The sequence below is a fragment of the Budorcas taxicolor genome, chromosome 1 (genome assembly GCF_023091745.1).
Source record: "Budorcas taxicolor isolate Tak-1 chromosome 1, Takin1.1, whole genome shotgun sequence".
In the NCBI taxonomy this organism is placed as follows: Eukaryota; Metazoa; Chordata; class Mammalia; order Artiodactyla; family Bovidae; genus Budorcas; species Budorcas taxicolor.
The window spans coordinates 108932539-108953985 of NC_068910.1; the positions used below are offsets into that span (position 1 = coordinate 108932539).

Below are 21447 nucleotides of genomic sequence, written 5' to 3' on the forward strand. Positions count from 1 at the left end.
TGCCCCAGCCCTCCCTAAAGTTCTCTGCCCATGTATGTTTCTTGGGTCCACAGTCAGTTTTTCACAGCATTATGTATGAAACTGTTGGCGTACTCTTTTCAAATACTTGAGAATCAATTCTGTCTTGGTATAGAGTGTGAATGTGACCCAATGTAAACACCAAGTCCTTTTGTCTTACTTACACTTGTCTACTCTCCTGGACTGTGAACTCCCTGGAAGCAGGGCCTACGTTCTATTTTTCTTAAATTCTTAGCATCTAATAGAGTGATTTGCCTACAGTAGGTGCCTAGTATATGGTTACAGATTGAAAACAAAATAAGCAAGCAAGGAATCAAGAAAGAAAAGAGGGTTTTATCATAAATGGGTGTTGAATTTTGTTGAAAGATTTCTCTGCATCTATTGAGATAATCATGTGGTTTTCAACTTTCAGTTTGTTGATATGGTGTATCACATTGATTGATTTGTGTGTATTGAACCTTCCAGGAAGTAGGTGTAGGAGGAACCTCCTCAACGTAATAAAGGCCATATTTGACAAACTCACAGCAAACATTATTCTCAATGCTGAAAAACTGAAAGCATTTTCTCTAAGATCAGGAATAAGACAAGGGTACCCTCTCTTGCCACTATTATTCAGCATAGTTTTGGAAGTCCTAGCCACTACAATCAGAGAAGAAAAAGAAATAAAGAGAATCTAGACCAGAAAAAAAGAATTAAAACTCTCACTGTTTGCAGATGACTTGATACTATACCTAGAAAACTCTAAAAATTCCACCAGAAAATTACTAGAGCTAATCAATGAATATAGTAAAGTTTCAGGATATAAAATTAATAAACAGAAATCCCTTGCATTTCTAACGCATTTCTAATGAAAAATTAGAAGGAGAAGTTAAGGAAATTATCCCATTCACCATTGCAACAAAAACAAAAACAAAAAATACTTAGGAATAAACCTACCAAAAGAGACAAAAGACCTAAACTACAAGACACTGATGAAAGAAATCAAAGATGACACAAACAGATAAAGAGATAAAGAATCAATATTGTGAAAATGATTATACTGTGCAAAGCAATGTATAGATTCAATGCTGCTGCTGCTGCTAAGTCACTTCATTCATCTCCTACTCTGTGTGACCCCATAGATGGCAGCCCACCAGGCTCCCCCGTCCCTGGAATTTGCCAAGCAAGAACACTGGAGTGGGTTGCCATTTCTTTCTCCAATGCGAAAGTGAAGTCACTCAGTCGTGTCCAACTCTTAGCAACCCCATAGACCACAGCCTACCAGGCTCCTCCGTCCATGGGATTTTCCAGACAAGAGTACTGGAGTGGGGTGCCATTGCCTTCTCCATAGATTCAGTGCAATTCCTATCAAACTTCCAGTGGTATTTTTCATAGAACTAGAACAAAAATTTTAACAATTTGTGTGGAAACACAAAAGATCCTGAATAGCCAAAGCAGTCTTGAGAACAAAGAACAGAGCTGGAGGAATAACCTTCCTGGCTTCAGACTATGCTACAATGGCAACAGTCATTAAGATAGTCTGGTACTGGCACAAAAACAGAAATATAGAGCAATGAAATAAGATAGAAAGCCCAGAGATAAACCACACACCTATGAGTATCTTATCTTTAACAAAGGAGGCAAGAATATACCGTGGAGAAAAGACAGCCTGATGCTGAGCTGTATGAGCTGCTTATATATTCTGGAGATTAATCCTCTGTCAGTTGTTTCATTTGCAGTTATTTTGTCTCATTCTTAGGACTGTTTTTTAATCTTGCTTATTGTTTCCTTTGCTATGCAAAGCCTTTTAAGTTTAATTCGGTCCCATTTGTTTATTTTTATTTTTATTTCCATTAGTCTTTGTCTTCTACATTGGCAGACAGGTTCTTTATCACTAGCACCACCTGGGAAACCCAGCACACACACGAGGAGGTGGGTCAAAGAGGATCTTACTATGATGTATGTCAAAGAGTGTACTACCTATGTTTCTCTCTAAGAGTTTTATAGTTTCTGGCCTTACATTTAAGTCTTTAATACATTTTGAGTTTGTATGGTGTCAAGAAGTGCTCTAGTTTTTTTTTTCTTTTACATGTAGCTGTCCAGTTTTCCAAGCACCACTCAATTATTGGAGAAATGCAAAACAAAACACCAATGAGGTATCACCTCACACTGGTCAGAATGGCCATCATCAAAAAATTTACAAGCAATAAATGTTGGAAAGGGTGTGGAGAAAAGGGAACCCACTTGTACTGTTGGTGGGAGTGTAAATTGATGCAGCCACTATGGAGAACAGTATGGCAAGTCCTTAAAATACTTGTAATAGAACTACTGTATGACCCAACAATCCCACTGCTGGGCATATATCCTGAGGAAACCATAATTGAAAGAGATGCATGTATCCCAGTGTTCACTGCAGCACTATTTGCAACAGCTAGGACATGGAGGCAATCTAAATGTTCACTGACTGATGATTGGATAAAGAAGATGCCGTACATACATGTAGTGGAATATTACTCAGCCATTAAAAAGAATACATTTAAATCACTCCTAATGAGGTAAATGAACCTAGAACCTGTTATACAGAGTGGAGAAAAAAACAAGTATTGCATATTAATGCAGATAAATGGACTCTAGAAAGATGGTACTGATGAGCCTATTTGTAGGGCAGCAGTGGAAACACAGACATTGAGAACAGACTTGTGGACACAGTGGGGGAAGGAAATGGTGGGGCGAATTGGAAAAATAGCATGGAAACGTATAAATTACCATCTGTAAAATATATAGCCAGTAGAAATTTGCTGTATGATGCAGAGAGCTCCAATCTGGTGCTCTGTGACAACCTAGAGGGGTGGGATGGGGTGGGAAGTGGGAGGGAGGTTTGGGAGGGAGTTTCGAGAGGGAGGGGACTCTATACTTATGGCTGATTCATGTTGATGTATGGCAGAAACCAACACAGTATTGTAAAGCTCCAATTAAACATTTTTAAAAAAAGGAAGAAAGGAAAGAGGGAAGTAGGCTGATTAAAACAAAAGTAGCTCAGGAGCTTTGGCCAGTGATAAATCCAAATCCATATAAGACCATGGTTTTGAAAGCATGTGGCTTTCTAGATGAGCTAAACACAAAACTATAACCCATAATATTGGTTAATTTTGCCCTTTGCTTTTATCATAAAAGATTTAAAATTTGTGATTCTTGAATTTGAAGCCAGTTTAAATTGTACATCCTTAAAAAGCACATATTTGACTAGGAATCCAAAGCACAAAAATGGCCAAATCATTTTGGAAAAAGAAGGGAATATAGATATCCCAGCAGGCAGAATCCAGCTGACCTCTAAACATTTAAGCTGGCTGTCTAGTTTTCCAATATGAGTTTATAATGATGCTTTAACACACACAAAAGTACTTCATGTCATTACAGGTGTTCATGACTTTTAATAAATGTGACCAGGCCTTTTGTGGAGCAGAAATTGCTTGGTTATATTGCCTGCTGGCAGAGTCACTTTTAACTAATGACCACCTTCTGAGAGGGAGGTTGTTGTGTTAACTGTCCTGGGTCTCAAGAAACAATAGTTCTCTGAAAACTCCTTCCAGTTGCCCAAACATTAGACTGCATTATAAGGGAAATTCAAATCAACTGCTTTTAGAATTTGAAAGTGGAATAGTGATAGAATCAGCCTTAATTTGGAGATCTTGACATTTTACTTAGAGAAACATTCAATTTATCACAAGATTGGCCCTAGAATTAATAAATGAATAATTATTGTTAAGGCACTCATTGTGTGCGACTCTTTGCAACTTCATGGACTGTAGCCCACCAGGCTCCTCTGTCCATGGGGATTCTCCAGGCAAGAATACTGGAGTGGGTTGCCATGCCCTCCTCCAGGGCATCTTTCCAATCCAGGGATCGAACCCAGCAGATTCTTTACCATCTGTGCCACCAGAGCAGCTCACAGTAGGTATTTAGTAACAGCATAAATGAATGACAGGGCAGCTTCATAAGAGAAGCTTCATCAGATAGCTTCTTATAGTTATGTGGGCATAAATATGAAACTTTGTTCAGGCCAAAAAAGAAAAAGAAGCTTTAGTTCATCTATTATTACCTTCCATTGTGTTTTCCCCTGCTTAGTTTGTTTGTAAGGAAGGAAAATTGGAAAGAATCATTGCCCATTATTTATTACATAACTTCGTAAGGGCTGTCCCTTCCTTCAAGCCACTGTCCCCCCCCCCCACCCCCCGCCCCAGCCCTTCCTCATCAATGATAGCATGATCTTTCACTAGTGGGATTACTCCACTCTCCTGTTCAGAGCTGAAACATCTCTCACCATCTGGCCTCCTGACCTTTCTGCCCCATTCTCATTCCGTACTTTCTCACTTAGTCTTTAGCCACACCAGGCTTCAAGTAGTTCTTAAAACACACGGTGGTGCTTCAGTTCTGCTTTTTTCCTGTTCTTCCTTTATAACTTTCTCTGGGATTTCCTTTTCTCACCTTCCATAACTCTTAAAGGAAGGCCTAAATTTACTGCATGCTCTTTGGTGCAACAGGTAAGGACCTCATGTTTGTCAACAGCAGAAATTGGAAAGGTGTTGAATAGTGACCTTGCAGAGGGAAAGTTCCTGAAGGAAGTGTAAGTGATTCTAGAGATATTTTAGCTGATGCTTGAAGTTTTGTTCTGTTCCTTCATTTCTCCATACCCCAAATGCTTAGAAATATGCCACTGGTTCTCAGTTCAGTCTCTTCTTCATTCCTGCCACATCAAATGATGGACCTGAGCTCTTCTGAACTCATTTCATTTCCCACCAGTTGTGTGTGTGTGCTTGGTGAAACTACTTAAGTGTTCTGTACTTCTGGGTTTTTTTTAATTATAAGTTTAGTGATTGGGCTTGATTTCTAAGAGTAATTGTTTTGCCACAGTTTTCTCAAGGTAAAAACTATTTATTAAGCGTCTGTTTTGCTGTATGTACTTAGTATTATGATAGTTGCCATGGGAGAATTTCAAAGTCTCAGTACTTATACTCTTACTAGACAGATAAGATTTACACATTAAACAATTAGGAACAGTGTGAGGTGGTGTATCATTAAGCACTATGGGACTATCAGAGAACCAATGCCCCTTTTTGATCTAGCCCCACTTACAGATTGAATGAAGCCTGGGGAAGGAAACAGGAAGACTTAGTCACTTTAGGGGAGTGTCAGGTGCAGAAAGATTAACAGTGGCTCCTTAATGTTTACCATGCAGTGACAGTCTTCCTGCTTATCATTTTAGCCTCCTTGATGTCATACCCTACCCGCAAACCCTAACGCAATCCAACTCCTTGCCCGGGATGAAGGAAATCCAGTGTGTTTGAATAGGTTGGATTGTCCCAGTGGTTAAGCAGAATGAAGAACAGAGAATTTGTCAATCTTTTTGCTTTTGGTCACTTAATATATGCTTAGAAAATAATGACCTTTGTTTTAATAACTCCTGAGTCACAGATCACCCTAATTTGGGATTTGATCTTCTTTCTGAGCTACAGCTTTGGTTCTTTTTGTTCTTTTTCGTTGGCCCTTTGAAGATTGTCCTTTTCTTTGATTACCTTGAATGTAGTGGTAGAGATAAAGCTAGTTCAGACAGCTGAGAAATTATTTAGCTGTTTTAGTAGATCAAAGGTGACCAAATATGCTGTTCATAGAATGTTCCATCTTCTCTGTCTTTACTGAAACCTGGTTTTCTTAGATAATAGTAGAATCCTAAAATAGAGACTGCTAATTCTCACATTACCCAGGATCTCAGGTGCTGGAAATGGGGGCATGATTCTCATGGCTCTGCACTACCACTGCTGGACTCTGCTGAAAGCCCTTCCTTGTTTATTGTCCCCTGAATGGTGATAGTCCACTGTCATTCATATGTAGTCAGCTGCTGAGCTTCAGGTCACTCTCGCAATCTGCCTTTCTCCTGTCCATCTTGGGAGCATTCTGCATATGCCAGCTCACCCAGCCACCATCAGAAATGAAAGACCAGTGTATTGCAAAATGAACGCTGTGTGTCTTTTGGCTCCTAGCCCTGGAAGTGTGTGGATTGTTAAAGAGAAAGGTTCAAAATATGTGGGACCAGAAGCTAGTCTTTGGAAAGTTCCTGGCTTCAGGATTTCTCTAGCTCCATGTGAAGCTCATCCATGCACTTGAGAATATTCTAGATATTTTATCTAGTGTTTTAATGTGTTTTTTAGTGATATAATTTCATCATATGTCCTCCACAGTGTTGCTGGAAGTGGAATTTCTTTATGCTGTACTTGACCCCTACTCATTCTCTGGTGCTTGGCTTTCCTGATTCTCCTACCTAAACTTGATTCCCTGTTATACTTTCTCATACTGCTCTGTGGTTTTCACTACAAAAATTAACATTGTGTGTGTGTGTGTGTGTGTGCGTGTGTATAGATTATACTTTTTGTGTGATCTTTTGTTGTCTGTCCCTCTTTTAGACATTAAGCACTCTGAAGACAGAAACACAACTATTTTTATACAGTGAAAATTATAAAATAAAATTTAAAAGCAAAATTATACAGTTGATTAAAATAAGTACTTTAAGAATTACCTTAAGGTAATGCTAATAAGGTAAGCAGGTTGGAAATAAATAGGAGGTTGAAACAGTCCTGGATTCTGCGTTCTTCCCTCCCTATCTTCCCGTCCATACCCTTTGCGGCCCTATCTTGCAGGCCTCCACCTTAAGTCAGTGTTCCTAATATGTGACGTAGCTGAGAACAGTTTGTTTTTCTAAGGTATTTTGCATTATGAGTAGATAAATCCCCTCTAGTTTACCCTAGACATAGTTGAGATTTTTTACATTTTTTTAAAAGAACATTATTGGGGGGGGAAGGAGAAGGATGGAAGAAAACAAAATAGTAAATTTTTTGTATACGCATCCTTATCCTGATGCAATTATGGTGCTCCCTGGTATGGTTGTAGTGGGAACACTCCTCCTCCTTTCTTTTCTGCAGCCCTAGGGACTCATTATCATATTTTTCCTTCATTGTTTATTGTCTACATATCTCCCCTCATCCATCACTTCCTAGATAGAGGAAGAGGGCAGGCAACTGGGTGTATATGGTCTTCAAGGAACTGAGAGAGTCTTGTAGCCGAGGAGAGAAATTTATAGGAGGGATGTAGTAGGCAAGAGAAGAAAACAGACAAATCATAGACGTGGGAATATAAGATGTGTGTGTGTGTGTGGTGTATGTCAGGGGGAGGGTATTTCTTGAAAGAGTAATCAAGGAAGGTTGGATTTATAAAGCGGGGCCAAATTATGATTAACTTTCAGGGACACTTTGCAAAGTTAGGATTGCAAGCATTTGTAGAGAGGGTTATTTCCAATTTTGCAGTGTGCAGTAGATTTTGTAACTAAAACTTCTTCCTACTGATTTCAAGATAAGTTTGAAATTACTCTGTTTCATTTTACACTGAAGTATTGAGGGGCTATGCCATTTGTGGAGTTCTGTGAGGATATGTTCAGTGATTGTTAATTTGCATTTGTGAAATTTGTGCTTAATGCTGTTTCGCAGTCACTGTGCTGGGAGCTTGGATAGTTTTAACACTATTGACTTGAATGAGGGTTCGGCTCCTCTTGTTTGAAATTTGGATTAAAGCTCAATCAACAGACTTTGGGTGGTCTCATCTTCACCCCTCAGAGAAGCAGATCCATATGAGCAAACTCCTTAACAATTTGGCAAGATGGTAGGCTTCTCTCATGAGACACCCAAGGCAAGAATAGCAGCGACATGAGAGGTCATTCCTGAGGTAGGCTGCCAGACCATGGGGGGGCTTTGTCCAAAGCGTGCTTTCACTCTCTTCAGCCTTAGCTTATGAGAAATTTATAGGAGGGATGTTTCTTTTTTATAAGAATGAAAAATCATGAAATTTTCCATCAAGGTCTCAGAGGAAAATGGAAGAATCAACTAAGGAAAAAAAGGAGTTTCAGAAATGTCAGCAAGTGAAAGAGCAAGCAGTGCCGTATCTTCGTGCAGTGGTGGGCGTGTAGAAACTGTTCATCTTTGCCATTGTCCTTGCTGGGCACACTTGGCCGGGGGCAAAGTCTTCACTGTCATCAAACTATTGAAAGAGAAAGAGGATATGTACTCATCTAAAATGTATGCTTCCTAAAACTCTGTTTCTTGGACAGTTCTTCAGATCATTTCCATTCAAGCTCAGAATTTCTATGACATAATACTCCAGTGTTTTCAAATAAGTTAACCTCCATGGTTGAACTTTATCTGTTTTTTATTATTGCCTTCAGATCTGTAAAAGAAGTACAGACGTGTGTGTGTGTGTGTGTCTGGGTCCAAGTGTCTGTGTTTCTTTGCGTGTGTGTGTGTGTGTGTATGTGTCCGTGTTTGTACAAGGAGGGGGAGAGAGAAAGAGAGAGGAATTCTCTTGCATTTATTAGGTTTTAGTCTGATGTCAAGAAACAAACCCAGTGAGAACATCCTGCTTCCTGTCCATGATTTATTCTCCTTTTCTTTCCTGTAGAGCATGTAGTGTTTATCTTCCTTGGGTAGGTTTTAAACATACAACTATAAATAACCGAAAAAGGAGTTACATGTCCTGCTCACCTGCCAGGCCCAGTGCTTTACTAGCTGGTGAGCTTACTTCATCTCCCTAGGTGCACTCTCCTGATTATAATACATACCTCATTCATTGGTTTCTCATAGATGTCCTCCTGCCAAGGGGCAGATTTTGCTTGAAAAGCATCTCGCTGGAGAGCTTCTAGCACCTTTTTTGGAGTGACAAACCCATACTGAGCTTCCAGCAAAGCCAAGTCCATTTTTTCAGCCTTTAAAATGCCTATGACTTCATCTCGAGCCTGTAGAAACAAAAGGCATTTCAGAAAGCCCACTTTATCTACGAGCAGTCTCTGCAAGTGATTTTTTGTGTTGAGTGTTTCTTCTTGTTTCTTCTCTTTCAAATATAAACATCATATTCTGTTATAGCACCTTTTACAAAAGGTAGCAAAATTATGTCCCTTTATCCTTCTTACAATCTAGTTACACATGAATAATGCTTTTTATTGTGATAACTAGACAACATGGAGAGAATTCTCTATTTTTCATTGTGTTTGACAAGTAGATAACATGCTATTCCTCAATGGACTGGTATTTTCATATTCAGGGATGTGAAATAAGATTGTCCTGTGTGTATAGCAGCTGTTTATTTTGTGTAGGTTAATAATGCTGGGGCAAATCTCGGAGCCAGTTCACGTGAGGTATAAAAGCACCTACTGTCATTTAAAACTGACCCAGAAGTCATCAGCTATTATTGTTACCCTTCTGAGCCTGTGCGCTGAAGCAGCCTGAGTGGAGGATATGTCATCATGACAGCCCTTTTAGATGTGACTAATTACTCTTCGTGTTGCCAGAAGAGAATTCTGTGTATGTGTCCTTACACTTTGCTTTCATGTGCGTACAAGTGTGAAGCACAGATATCTATGTCTGTGGCAGCCTACACAGCAAATTCATAAGCAGCCTTCCCCAGGAAGCATGAGGACAATGATTCTAAGCCAGCTGACCTGCAGTTCCCCCTCCAGAATGCTGAGAAGAAATAAGAGGTCATCTCTGGAGAGGTCTTCTCCTTGGTGGCCGTTACCACTGTGTGACTTAGGATATGGAAGGATTGCATCCGACTCCCTGGTGGCGTCTTTGTCTTGCTGTCTCTGCTTCTTGTCCTCAGGCCCTTGGAAACTGTCGTCTTTTCCAGGCCTTGGAAATTGCTTTGGGGCTGAGCCCTCCTTGTCACTGCTTTTGGAACGCATACTTTAAGGGCTGGAAAGAAGAAAGACAATTTGTAACGCTTAGTGGAAGTGGAATTTTAATAAGAGAACCTATTACTGCTTTGACAAGTCTGCACTCCTGTTATATTTACCACAGCCAAAGACTCAATCTTTCTGAAGTCTACAGCACAGAAGGGTATTAGCAGATTCATAAATCACAGTCTTATTTACACTTCTGTTTTTAAAATCAACATTTAAAAAAATGTGTTCTGCTTTGATTAAGGCCACTTATGTCCAAGGGTAAGCAGACTGTATTTGAACTTCATCCGCCAGGCATTCCACCTGAGGGACCTGGGTCATACCTCCAACCTCGGCTTAAGTGCTTACTTAAGACGTACTTAACATAATTATAAAATGGTAAATTTGCTAATTATTCCAACTTTCTGCAGATTCACAAGGTGGTTCCACAAGGAAACCTTTGTGGAACTTAAAAAAATGTTTTTAAATTTCTTAACCTTTGGTGCTTTAAGATAGAATTATCAGAATTACTGCTACAAAATACTTTGGGTTATTTTGTTATGATGATAAAGTCTAATATTAAAGGAATGAAGGCTTGGTTCCTGGCTGCATCCCTGACATTCTGCTAAAATTCCAGAACCGTCCTTGGATAAGTCAAGGGTTTATATTTAGAACCCTTATCTCCAAAATAAGAACCCTAGTGCCTATGGTAGTTGATTTTTATGAAAACAGTGTAAGATAAAGTAATATTTAAGGGACAATTTTAGCTGTACATCTTATTATATAGGTATTGAAATTAATTTACAATAGCACAATAATTTGTTCCACTTTTGAGGTTTCTAATGAAAAAAGAAAATATCAATTGAACTTACAGTCTACTTCAGTGATGTTCAAAAAGATTGTTAATTTTACTCATTCCTACAAGTCAAGAAACTATCATCATCATTGGTGCCTTGCTTTTCATTTGTAATAATATTTCTTTAAAAATCAGAAGGGGTGGAACTTCCTTGGTGGTCCAGTGGCTAAGAATTTGCCTGCCAATGCAGGGGACATGGGTTCCATCCCTGGTCTAGGAACTAAGATTCCACATGTTGCAGGGCAGCTTAACCCGTGTGCCACAACTACTGAACCTGTGCACTGCAACTCCTAAACCCCGCTCACCTAGAGCTCAGGCTCTCACAATAAGATAACCTACTGCAACAGGAAGCCCAGAGTATCGCAACAGGAGAGTAGCCCCCACTCACCACAGCTAGAGAAATCCCGCAGGCAGCAATGAAGAGCCTGTGCACTGCATCAGAGACCCACTACAGCCAAAATTACATTAAAAAAAAAATTCTAGAGGGAATTTCCTGGTGGTCCAGTGACTGGGGCTCTGGCTTCCACTGCAGGGGGAACAGCTCTATCCCTGTCTGGCAAACTAGGCATGGCCAAAAAGAAAAAGAAAAAAAATCTGGAAAAGTTCAAGCATACAGAGAAGTATGAAAATACAATGAGTCACTACATGCTACCACACAGATTTGTAAAATCTCCATTTATTATATATTTGGGTAATATCTTACAGATTAACCCAAACAACCCAATACATTAGAAAATAGTTTTTTAAGTAAAATATTATAGATAGAGTAGAAGCCCTATGTATGTCTTCCTTAACCCACTTCCTACATATCCGACCCCATAAGTAACCATCTTGAATTTGGTGTTTATTCTTCCCATGCATGTTTTATACTTTATATTTTTAATGCATGTTAAAATATATTTATATATATATATATAAATTATATATATATTTAACATATTATATATGTTAAAATATATATTGCTGAGCCATTTATAGTTTTACTTTACAGATTTTCAAACCTAATGTAAACAGCTTATTGAGTGTAGCATTCTGAAAGGTTTTTTTTGTACTGTATTTTTGAGATTCTTGTTCCATTTTACTTACTTTACATATTTTACTGCTATATGATATTACACTGTATGAATAATCCACCATTTACTTATCCATTTTACTGTATAATTTACATGTTTTTTGTGTTAGGAAAAAATGCAGCTGTGAACATACTTTTACGTTTTCTTCCTGTGTACATGGTATTCTTTATGGCATAAGAGTGGGACTTTTGGACTCTGCTATATTGTATTCTCAACATTACTAGGGATTACTGCTCTCCTGAGTGGAGTACCAATTTATAGCGGAGTATAAGTGTTCTCCTTGCTCTATATCTTCATCAACATGTGCTATTATGGAATTTATACCAATATGATAAATGAAATGGTATCTGATTTGCATCCTAAATTCAGAAGAGCAGCATCCTTTTATGTGTTTAGATGGCATTTGAGTTTCTTCATAAATTGCTTGTTCATAGTCTTTGCCCATTTTCCTTTTGTAAATATTAGTTGTCTTTTTCTTATAAATTTATAGGAATTCATTACATATTCTATTGTTTTGCTGTTATTTCTTCTGATAGTAGCTTAAACATTTTCACTTTATGCCTTTTGTGGTAAAGAAGTTTTCAGTTTAATTTAGTCAAGTTAATCAGTTTTTAAATCAGATCTTCATTTTTTAATTGGAAGATAATTGCTTTACAATATTGTGTTGATTTCTGCCATACATCAACATGAATCAGCCACAGGTGTACATACATCCCCTCTCCCTTGAACTTTCCTCCACCCCATCCCACCCCTGCAGGTTGTCACAGAGAATTGGGTTCAAACTCCCTGCATCACATAGCAAATTCCCGCTGGCTATCCGTTTCACACTTGGTAAAGTGTATGCTTCAGAGCTGCGCTTTCGATTCCTCCCACCCTCTGCTTCCCCTCTGTGTCCACAAGTCTGTTCTCTGTTTTTGCATCTCCATTGCTGCCCTGCAAACAGGCTCAGCAGTACCCTTCCAGATTCCATGTATATGCGTTAATACATGATACTTGTTTTTCTCTTTCTGACTTAACTTCACTCTGTATAATAGGCTCTAGGTTCATCTGCCTCATTAGAACTGATTCAAATGTGTTCCTTTTTATAGCTGAGTGATATTCCATTGTATATATGTACCACAACTTCTTTATCCATTCATCTGTCAATGGACTTCTAGGTTGCTTCCGTGTCCTATCTGTTGTAAACAGTACTGCAATGAACATTGGGGTACATGTGTTTTTTTCAATTATGGTTTCCTCAGGGTATATGACCAGTAGTGGGATTATTGGGTCATGGCTCAGAGGTTAAAGTGTATGCCTCCAATGCGGGAGACCCAGGTTCAATCCCTGGGTCAGGAAGATCCCCTGGAGAAGGAAGTGGCAACCCACTCCAGTATTCTTGCCTGGAGAATCCCATGGATGGAGGAGCCTGGTAGGCTACAGTCCACAGGGTCGCAAAGAGTTGGACATGACTGAGCGAGATTATAATGGAAGTTTTATTCCTAGTTTTTTAAGGAATGTCCATACTGTTCCTCTTAGTGGCTATATCAGTTTACATTCCCACCAACAGTGCAAGAGGGTTCCCTTCCTCCACAGCCTCTTCAATATTTATTGTTTATAAATTTTTTTTTATGGTGGCCATTTGACCAGTGTGAGATGATACCTCACTGTAGTTCTGATCTGCATTTCTCTAATAATAAATCAGTTCTTTCCTTTATAATTTGCATTGGAAACCAAAATTTGAGCAGTGGCAGTATAATAGAATGGTTAAGACCATGAACTCAGGAACCACTCTGCCTGAGTTCATATCTCTCCTCCATTACTTATTGGCTATAAAACTTTGGCAAGTTACTTGATACCTCTGTGCCTTTCTCATCTGTAAAATGAGAATGATAATAGTAGTATATCCATAACCTAAAGTTGCTGTGAGGACTAAATTAGTCAATACATGTCATATGTTTACAGCATGTTTAATACAATATTATCACCAAATAAACATTAGTTCTTATTATTAACATTATTAACTTTACTTTTATTCCCTCCAATTTTATAGTGATTCTGTACTACCTTTATAGTTAGAAAAAAATTTAAGAACTAAAGCAAGTTTATTTGATTATCTGTTCCATCTAATGAGTTGTAAACCATGAATTCAGGGGGAAAGAAAAGAAGATTGAAAGAATGGTTTTGTGTCTTTCCTGGGTACTCTATTGAAGAAGTGACTCTTTCCAGTTCCACTTTGCTGGTACCACTTGAGAAATCAGAGTGCAGAACAGTTTAGGAACCTTGAGGACTTCATAACCAACCAGCTAAGCGTCCATTCATCTCTCTACCCATCCTTCAACAAGCATTTATTGAAGGCCCACTTTGTGTCCTGCACTAAATTGGTTATTTATGGTGTGACTGTCTTACTTTTCTTAATACAGGTGGTACACTTTTCAAGTGTAAAGTTATGGAAATAGTTTATAAATCTGGGGTCATGAAAAGTGCACTGAACTAGACAGAAGTCAGGTAAAAAGAATTCTATCACAAATCAGCTGTGGCACTTAGTTAAGACGTGACCCTCCCTGAGTGCAGTGTCCTGATTTGTGAGGTGAGGGGGTTGAGGAGCTGATCTCTATGACCCCCTTTCTCCTAGGATATATAATGATTCTTGCCACTGTGCCTTTCTTTTAGCATAGATTTATCTCAGTAGTCTATTTAAAAGACATGGATTTGTGGGTCTGCGCCCTAGAGGAAATCCACAGAAATCTAAACACTGCATATGGATATGCAGTAAACCTGTGTCTAATGGTTTTCACCAGAGTAGAGATCACAGTTAAAAGACAGCGCTTAAGGAAAGAATCCTAGAGTTAATTTTCAATGAGAATTGTTCAGTAGCCTCATCATAACAATCAGGCTGTAAAAGCAGAACTGGAAGGTGTTAGTGGCTTACCTGTTTATTATGTGTTTTGTCAGTAACAAACCAACTATCAAGTGATACTAGTGGGGCACCCTGCCTTAAAGTTACAGGGTCCATCTGGAGAAACTTAAAAAACATTTGCTGTCAAAGTTTTAACAAGTCATGTAGTATCTTTTCTCTGTAATTCATGTTCACGCTGACTTTCCTCCATCGCACATTTAATTCCTCTATTAGCTGCTAGAGATCAGCAGTAATGGTGGTGATAGTGGTGGTAATGTTGATGATAGCTAATACTTAATGAGAAGTTACTACATGCCAGGCATTCTTCTAAGCATTTTACATGTGTTAACGCGTTAGTTCTCCACAACGACCCCATGAAGTGTGGGGGTATTATCTCTATTTACAGCAGAGAAAGGGAAGCACCAATGAAGGCTGCACAGCTAGTAAGTGGAAGAACTGGGATTTGAATCCAGACAACCCGGCTCTACTACCTGTGCTCTTAAAAAGTCATGTCTCGTGCTATTGTACTGTACTGCCAAAGCCAGGTGGTTATGAACACCCTGTCTGAGATGGGTACAGACACCATGTGTGAAAAATGCTTGTAGACTTGCTGAAGAGATTGCTTATCAATAATTACAGTAGAGATGAGCAGTGATCTGTGGCAGTAGTTGTCACTGACTGTCCATTACTTGGCCTTCCCTGGTGGCTCAGCTGGTAAAGAATCAGCCTGCAGTGCAGGAAACCTGGGTTCGATCCCTGGATTGGGAAGATCCTCTGGAGAAGCGAACGGCTACCCACTCCAATATTCTGGCCTGAAGAATTCCATGGAGTGTATAGTCCATGGGGTTGCAAAGAGTTGGACATGACTGAGTCACTTTCACTTTCACTCTGCTACATATCCAGGAAAGGACTTATTTATTTGAGAAATGCAAAGGCATAAAAGGGAGTATATTTTTATGTAGGGTATATAGAATTTTTAACTGTAGAAAGCCCCATTATGTGTATATTTATGTGCTAATAAATAATGATCCTATACTAGAATATTAATATATGCTATGTACCTTATGGGAGAAGGCAATGGCACCCCATTCCAGTACTCTTGCCTAGAAAATCCCACAGCGGAGCAGCCTGGTAGGCTGCAGTCCATGGGGTCGCTAAGAGTCAGACACGACTGAGTGACTTCACTTATGAAAACATATTCAAAAATAAAAAGGAAAAACATTAATAAAAAATAAGAAATCCAGTTTTTTTTCTCCCACCCCATTGGATTATCTTGATTACCTCAGGGAGATCATTACTCTGGCCTATAGGAATAATGGAGGGTTGTTAATATAGAGTAGATATGTTTAAAACACTTAAATATTATGTACCATTTTGTTTATATAAATGTTCTCACATGAAGGACAAGGCCTTCAGTTTCTTGTATCTAATATTAATATCTAATACATTCAGATATTCTATCTAATACATTCATGTATCCCTTGGGATTTCTGACCTGGTATTTCATACCTAATGGCTATTCAAGAAAATGACTGATTTATTCCTTCCATTTTGTGGCCTATCCACAATTTAGGTAACATTGCTAACTAACAGTGGCTCAAAACTCTGTAGGTCACTCTGCATTTTCAGTCATCTTGCAGCTCACCTGGGTATGAATGGGCTAAGATGGGCTCACTCCATATCTGACTCTCAGCTAGACAAACTTGATCTCAGCTGGATCATCTCATCTCTGCTCCACGTGGGCTTTCAGCCTCTGGTGGGCTGGATCAGGCTTCCCCGTAGAGCGGACTCAGGGCAGCATCTCAAGAATGTGATGAACAGTGATCTGTGGCAGTAGTTGTCATCGACTCTCCCCTGCATCGCTTATTCTCCCCTACTCCAAGTCTTCAGTTTTTTTGGTAAAAGAGCATTACAAGGCCACCCCAAATTCAGGAAGTGGGGGAATAGATTTCACTTCTCAATGGAAGGAGCTGCAGAGTCACATTGCAGAGGACTGGGAAGAATTAACTGCAGCCATCTTTGAAAAACTCATCTGTCACACTTACAGATTCATATTTCTGTGAAAATCAAATAGAAGCCTAGTTTAAAAGAGAGGTAAAATGTGTTTGATTCTTTACTTCTTTTAGTTTCCTGGAAGCGTAGGGTTATTTTTGTGATTTCTATGATGCATTCCTGTGCTTTCATATTACCCAGGCAGTCAAATGTGGAACAATAGCCTACTGATAAGAATCAACTTGTATTCTGTTACTCTTCAATAAGGATTCCTCTGTCACCATTAATCTTATCCAAGGTATGCCTTCCAGAATTCCAAGATAATGTAAGTTTCTGTTTAGCAGGGTAGCTTGCTAAGCATTGCTCATAAGTGTGGCTCTTTGAGTGTAAGGCAACTCTGAACTACTACAGGGCTTCCCAGGTGGCACTAGTGGTAAAAGAATCCACCTGCCAATGCAGGTTAGATGTAACAGACGCAGGTTCCATCCCTGGGTCAGGAAGATCTCCTGCAGGCGAGCATGGCAACCCACTCCAGTATTCTTGCCTGGAGAATCCCCATGGACAGAGGAGCCTGCTTGGCTGTAGTCCATAGAGTCACACAGTCGGACACAACTGAAGCAACTTAGTGTGGAGCACAAACTGCTACAGAAAACTGAGTGGATCTCCATATATGCACTGTCTTCCCTCACCTCTCATTCTTTTTTTTTTTAAATTGACTTATAGTTGATGTACAATATTATATGTTACAGGTGTAAAATATAGTGGTTCATCATTTTTAAAGGTTGTATTCCATTTATAGTTATTGTAAAATATTGGCTGTATTCCTCCTCACCTCATTGTTAAAGTGAGTTGAGTGAAATCCTCCAGGAGTGCACAAATCATTTGCCAATGATAATATTTATAAGTGATTTTTTTAAAAAAAGGAATGCGCTGAAACATTTTTATGTTATGTTTATCCTTTTTAAATTGTTTAGAGTTTTTCTGAAACCATCTATCTTCTTTGGGGACTAGGGAAAATAGCTTCAGCATTCTTGCTGGTGCTCAATTGGGTTTATGAACAGACTCTTCGTGTGCAAACTTCGGGTTGACTGAGGAGTGTGTGTCTCTGCGTGTTTACAGTGGTGGAGTTTCCTTACCCTTCTGCCAACAACCACAAAATGATCAGTAATGAGAAGTAATTAAGTATCAAGAGGAAGAAAACAAAGACATGAATTTCATGATACTCTCATGCTTTGTATTATCAGTGACTTCATTGTTTCTCTTGGCAAATTTTTCATGCATCTGTGCTTGGCCCAGGGGTGCATACTGAGGAAAAGAAAAATTTTGTAATAGCAGTGGTGGTTTGGGATTTTCAGGTTACAAAGGGAAAAAAATGAAATGGAAAATTGCTTTTGTTTATAACAAATCATGATGCCTTACTCCTTTCATAACTGTCGCTAGTGACATAATGCCTGATGGTTTTGCAAAGAGGAAACCTGCCTAGTTGTCAAGTTTAACAGCCTAGTGTGTTGATTATTTGTGACTCTCAGAGCCATAGAATGGCAGCCCTCAGAAATGTAACAGAGTGATAGACTGGGAATCAGGAAACAGGACTTCTGATCTCAATTCTGCTTTTAATTAGCTAGGCTCTAGGTGGCAGCTCGTAAAATAAGGCTATTAGGCTGGGTTGGCCCCATGAGGTCATTCAGGATGAAATAAGGTTTCTTTCCCTTGACCTCTACCCTGGTCCTCACTCCCTAATGGGTCCCCCTTACTACAGAATTTGTGCTTGAGACTAGATGATCTCTGAGGTCCTGGGACTTCCCGCTTTAGAATTTTGTGCTTCTCTGTTTTCTTGTATCTATGGATACAAATACAGTGCAGTTGGCCCTGAGAAGCAGATTCTGCTTTGTTTTCCTATGCAGTGACCTCAGTCAGCTTTTCTTTGGCGTAAGCTGGTTGAAATTGTGATATATTTTGGTAAGGATGTGTTCATGCAGAAGAAGGACAAACAGAGTTTTTTGCAATTATTTACTTAATTTAGTTACAAGAAATAGCCAAATGTCAATTGAGGCCTGTTCTAACTACCACCTCCCCCCTGCGTACAAGCCTCTAGCCAACTCCTTACTATAAACGTTGAATTTTCTTAATCATTCTTTCTTTGTATAACAAAAACTGCTTATTCTACATAATTGGATGCTACTTAGATGTAATTTAGTCTCTGCATACCTGTTTATTCCCATGTTTGAATGGTGGAAACAGGTTATTTGGCTGTATAAAAGAACTTCAGGATGCCTCAGTGAAAGAAATTGGTTGTGGTCTTGATCATTTACTATATCAGGGTAACCAATCAAAACTACTCCAATTTAAAGAAGAAAATAACAATGATAGCTTACATTAATTCAGTACTTAGCAAATAAGTACTAAATGCTTTCTTTTGGTTAAACCCTGTAGTCTTCTCAAGAACTTTTTCTCTGTTTTGCAGTAGAAGAAACTGAGGCATAGCTGCTTAGTAACTTGCTGAAGGTCATACTGCTAGAAAGTAGCAGAGCCAGGTCCCAGCATGGGCGTCTGGCTTTAGAATTCAGCAAATCACTATGCTGTATCTACTTAGGGTCTCATAAGAAGGTATACTTAGTAAAGGAAAATATCCTGCTTCAACATTGTTATTCAATAAACATTTATGAACTACCCACTATATCAGTTATCATATTTGCTAATTTGTGCAGGCTTATTTCTGTATCTGGACTGTCTGTTTTGTTGATATGGGTACAGTTAATTCTGGCTACCCAGAAATACACAAAAATATGAATATTAATGAATTCACAACTTCTGGCCCTTTCAGCAGTTGGTCTATTCAGTAAAGATGTTTTGTTTTCATGCATCATTTATGTGCAGAAACTAAGCCACAAAGTGGCTTTTCTCAGACACTTTGCTGGCATCTTGGGTGTGGGCAGAGGGAGCATGGCAAGAAAGACTGTGAGATTATGGGATCAAATGGATCTGGATTTGAATCACTACTCCATCATGTTAGCTCTGTGGCCTTGAACAACTTACTATACCTCTGTGAGCCTTCAGATGTAAAATGGAGATAATGCTACCTGGTAATGAGTTTATCGTTCATGCTCTGTGAGCTTAGGGTCCCTGTTGGTCATGTCTGTCTCTGTAGTGTTCAACAGCGTTGGACCTCAGCAGGGATTCATTTGAATGACTGAATCATGCAGTCCTCAATAGAGCCAATCAGCTCTTAAGTATCAATAGGGACTGCCTCATAGTAAAGATGAGTCATCTGTGAACCATGGGCTAGAAATTCAAAAAAATGGTACTGAGAATCTGATAGAAGCAGCTAATGTGTGTAGACCTCTTACCACATGCCGGGTGCTATCATAAATGCTTTGTGTATGTCATCATTTAATCTTAAAGAATTTTACCCTTAGTAAAGACTGTAGGAAAGGGCATGGTAAAGCTAAACTAAGGGTGGAGACTCTCAAAGACAAAAATTAATATCAATATGAAGGTAATCCCCTTCATGAATCACTGCCTTGTAGTGGCAAAAGGGCATAGTGCTGTGCATGGCCCCTAAGAAAGATGGATTATAGTGAAGAGTTCTGACAAAATGTGGTCTGCTGCCAACTGCAGTATTCTTTCCTGGAGAATCCCATGAACAGTATGAAAAGGCAAAAAGATGTGACCCTTGAAAAATGAGCCCCCCAGATCAGAAAGTGTCCAGTGTCCTACTGGGGAAGAGCAGAGGGCAATTAGTAATAGCTCCTGAAAGAATGAAGCGGCTGGGCCAAAGTGGAAACAACACTCAGTTGTGGTGAAAGTAAAGTCTGATGCTGTAAAGAACAGTATTGCATGGGAACCTGTAATGTTAGGCCCATGAATCAAGGTAAACTGGATGTGGACAAACAGGAGGTAGTAAGAGTGAACATGGGCATCTGAGGGAATCAGTGAACTGAAATGGACAGGCATGGGCAAATTTAATTCAGATGACCATTATATCTACTACTGTGGGCAAGAATCCCTTAAAAGAAATGGAGTAGCACTCATAGTGAACAAAGAGTTTGAAATGCAGTACTTGGGTGCAATCTCAAAAATGACAGAATGATGTTGATTCATTTCCAAGGCAAGCCAATTCACAGTAATCCATGTCTATGCCCCAACCACTGATGCTGAAGAAGCTGAAGTTGACCTGTTCTATGAAGACCTATAAGACCTTCTAGAACCAACACTAAAATAAGATGTCCTTTTCATCAAAGGGGATTAAAATGCAAAAGCAGGAAGTCAAGAGACACCCAGAATAACAGGCACATTTGGCCTTGTAGTACAAAATGAAGTAAGGTAAAGGCTAGCAGAGTTTTGCCAACAGAACACACTGCTCCTTGGAAAGAAAGCTATGACAAACCTAGACAGCATATTAAAAAGCAGAGACATCATTTTGCCAACAAAGTTCTACGTAATTAAAGCTCTGGTTTTGCCAGTACCCATGTACAATGTGAGAGTTGGACCATAAAGAAGAATTCTGCTGAGCGCCAAAGAACTGTTGCTTTCAAATTGGGGTGCTGGAGAAGACTCTTGAGAGTCCCTTGGACTGCAAGGAAATCAAACCAGTCAATCCTAAAGGAAATTAACCCTGAATATTCATTGCAAGGATTGATGCTGAAGGTGAAGCTCCAGTACTTTGGCCACCTGATGGGAAGAGTCACCTCATTGGAAAAGACCCTGATGCTGGGAAAGGTTGAAGGCAAAAGGAGAAGGGGGCAGCAGAGGATGAGATGGTTAGATAGCATCACCTCACCAACTCAATGGACATGAATTTAACCTGACTCCGGGAGATAATGAAGGACAGGGAAGCCTGGTATGCTACAGTCCATGGTGTTGCAAAGAGTCAAACACAACTTAATAACTGAACAAC

General features: G+C 39.3%; 2 protein-coding genes across 4 annotated transcripts in view; one reads left to right on the forward strand and one right to left on the reverse strand.

Moving 5' to 3' along the window:
* Positions 1–9775, reverse strand: part of FILIP1L (filamin A interacting protein 1 like) — a 114006-nt gene extending 104231 nt beyond the window's left edge. The window contains exons 1-2 of the mRNA XM_052642216.1: positions 9533–9775; positions 8657–8830 (exon numbers count right to left, since the gene is read on the reverse strand). Coding sequence (XP_052498176.1) covers positions 8657–8830; positions 9533–9775 — 417 coding nt within the window. The remainder of the gene's footprint in view (positions 1–8656; positions 8831–9532) is intronic.
* Positions 1–21447, forward strand: part of CMSS1 (cms1 ribosomal small subunit homolog) — a 399921-nt gene that overhangs the window by 115739 nt on the left and 262735 nt on the right. The gene's annotated exons all lie outside the window — the stretch shown is intronic.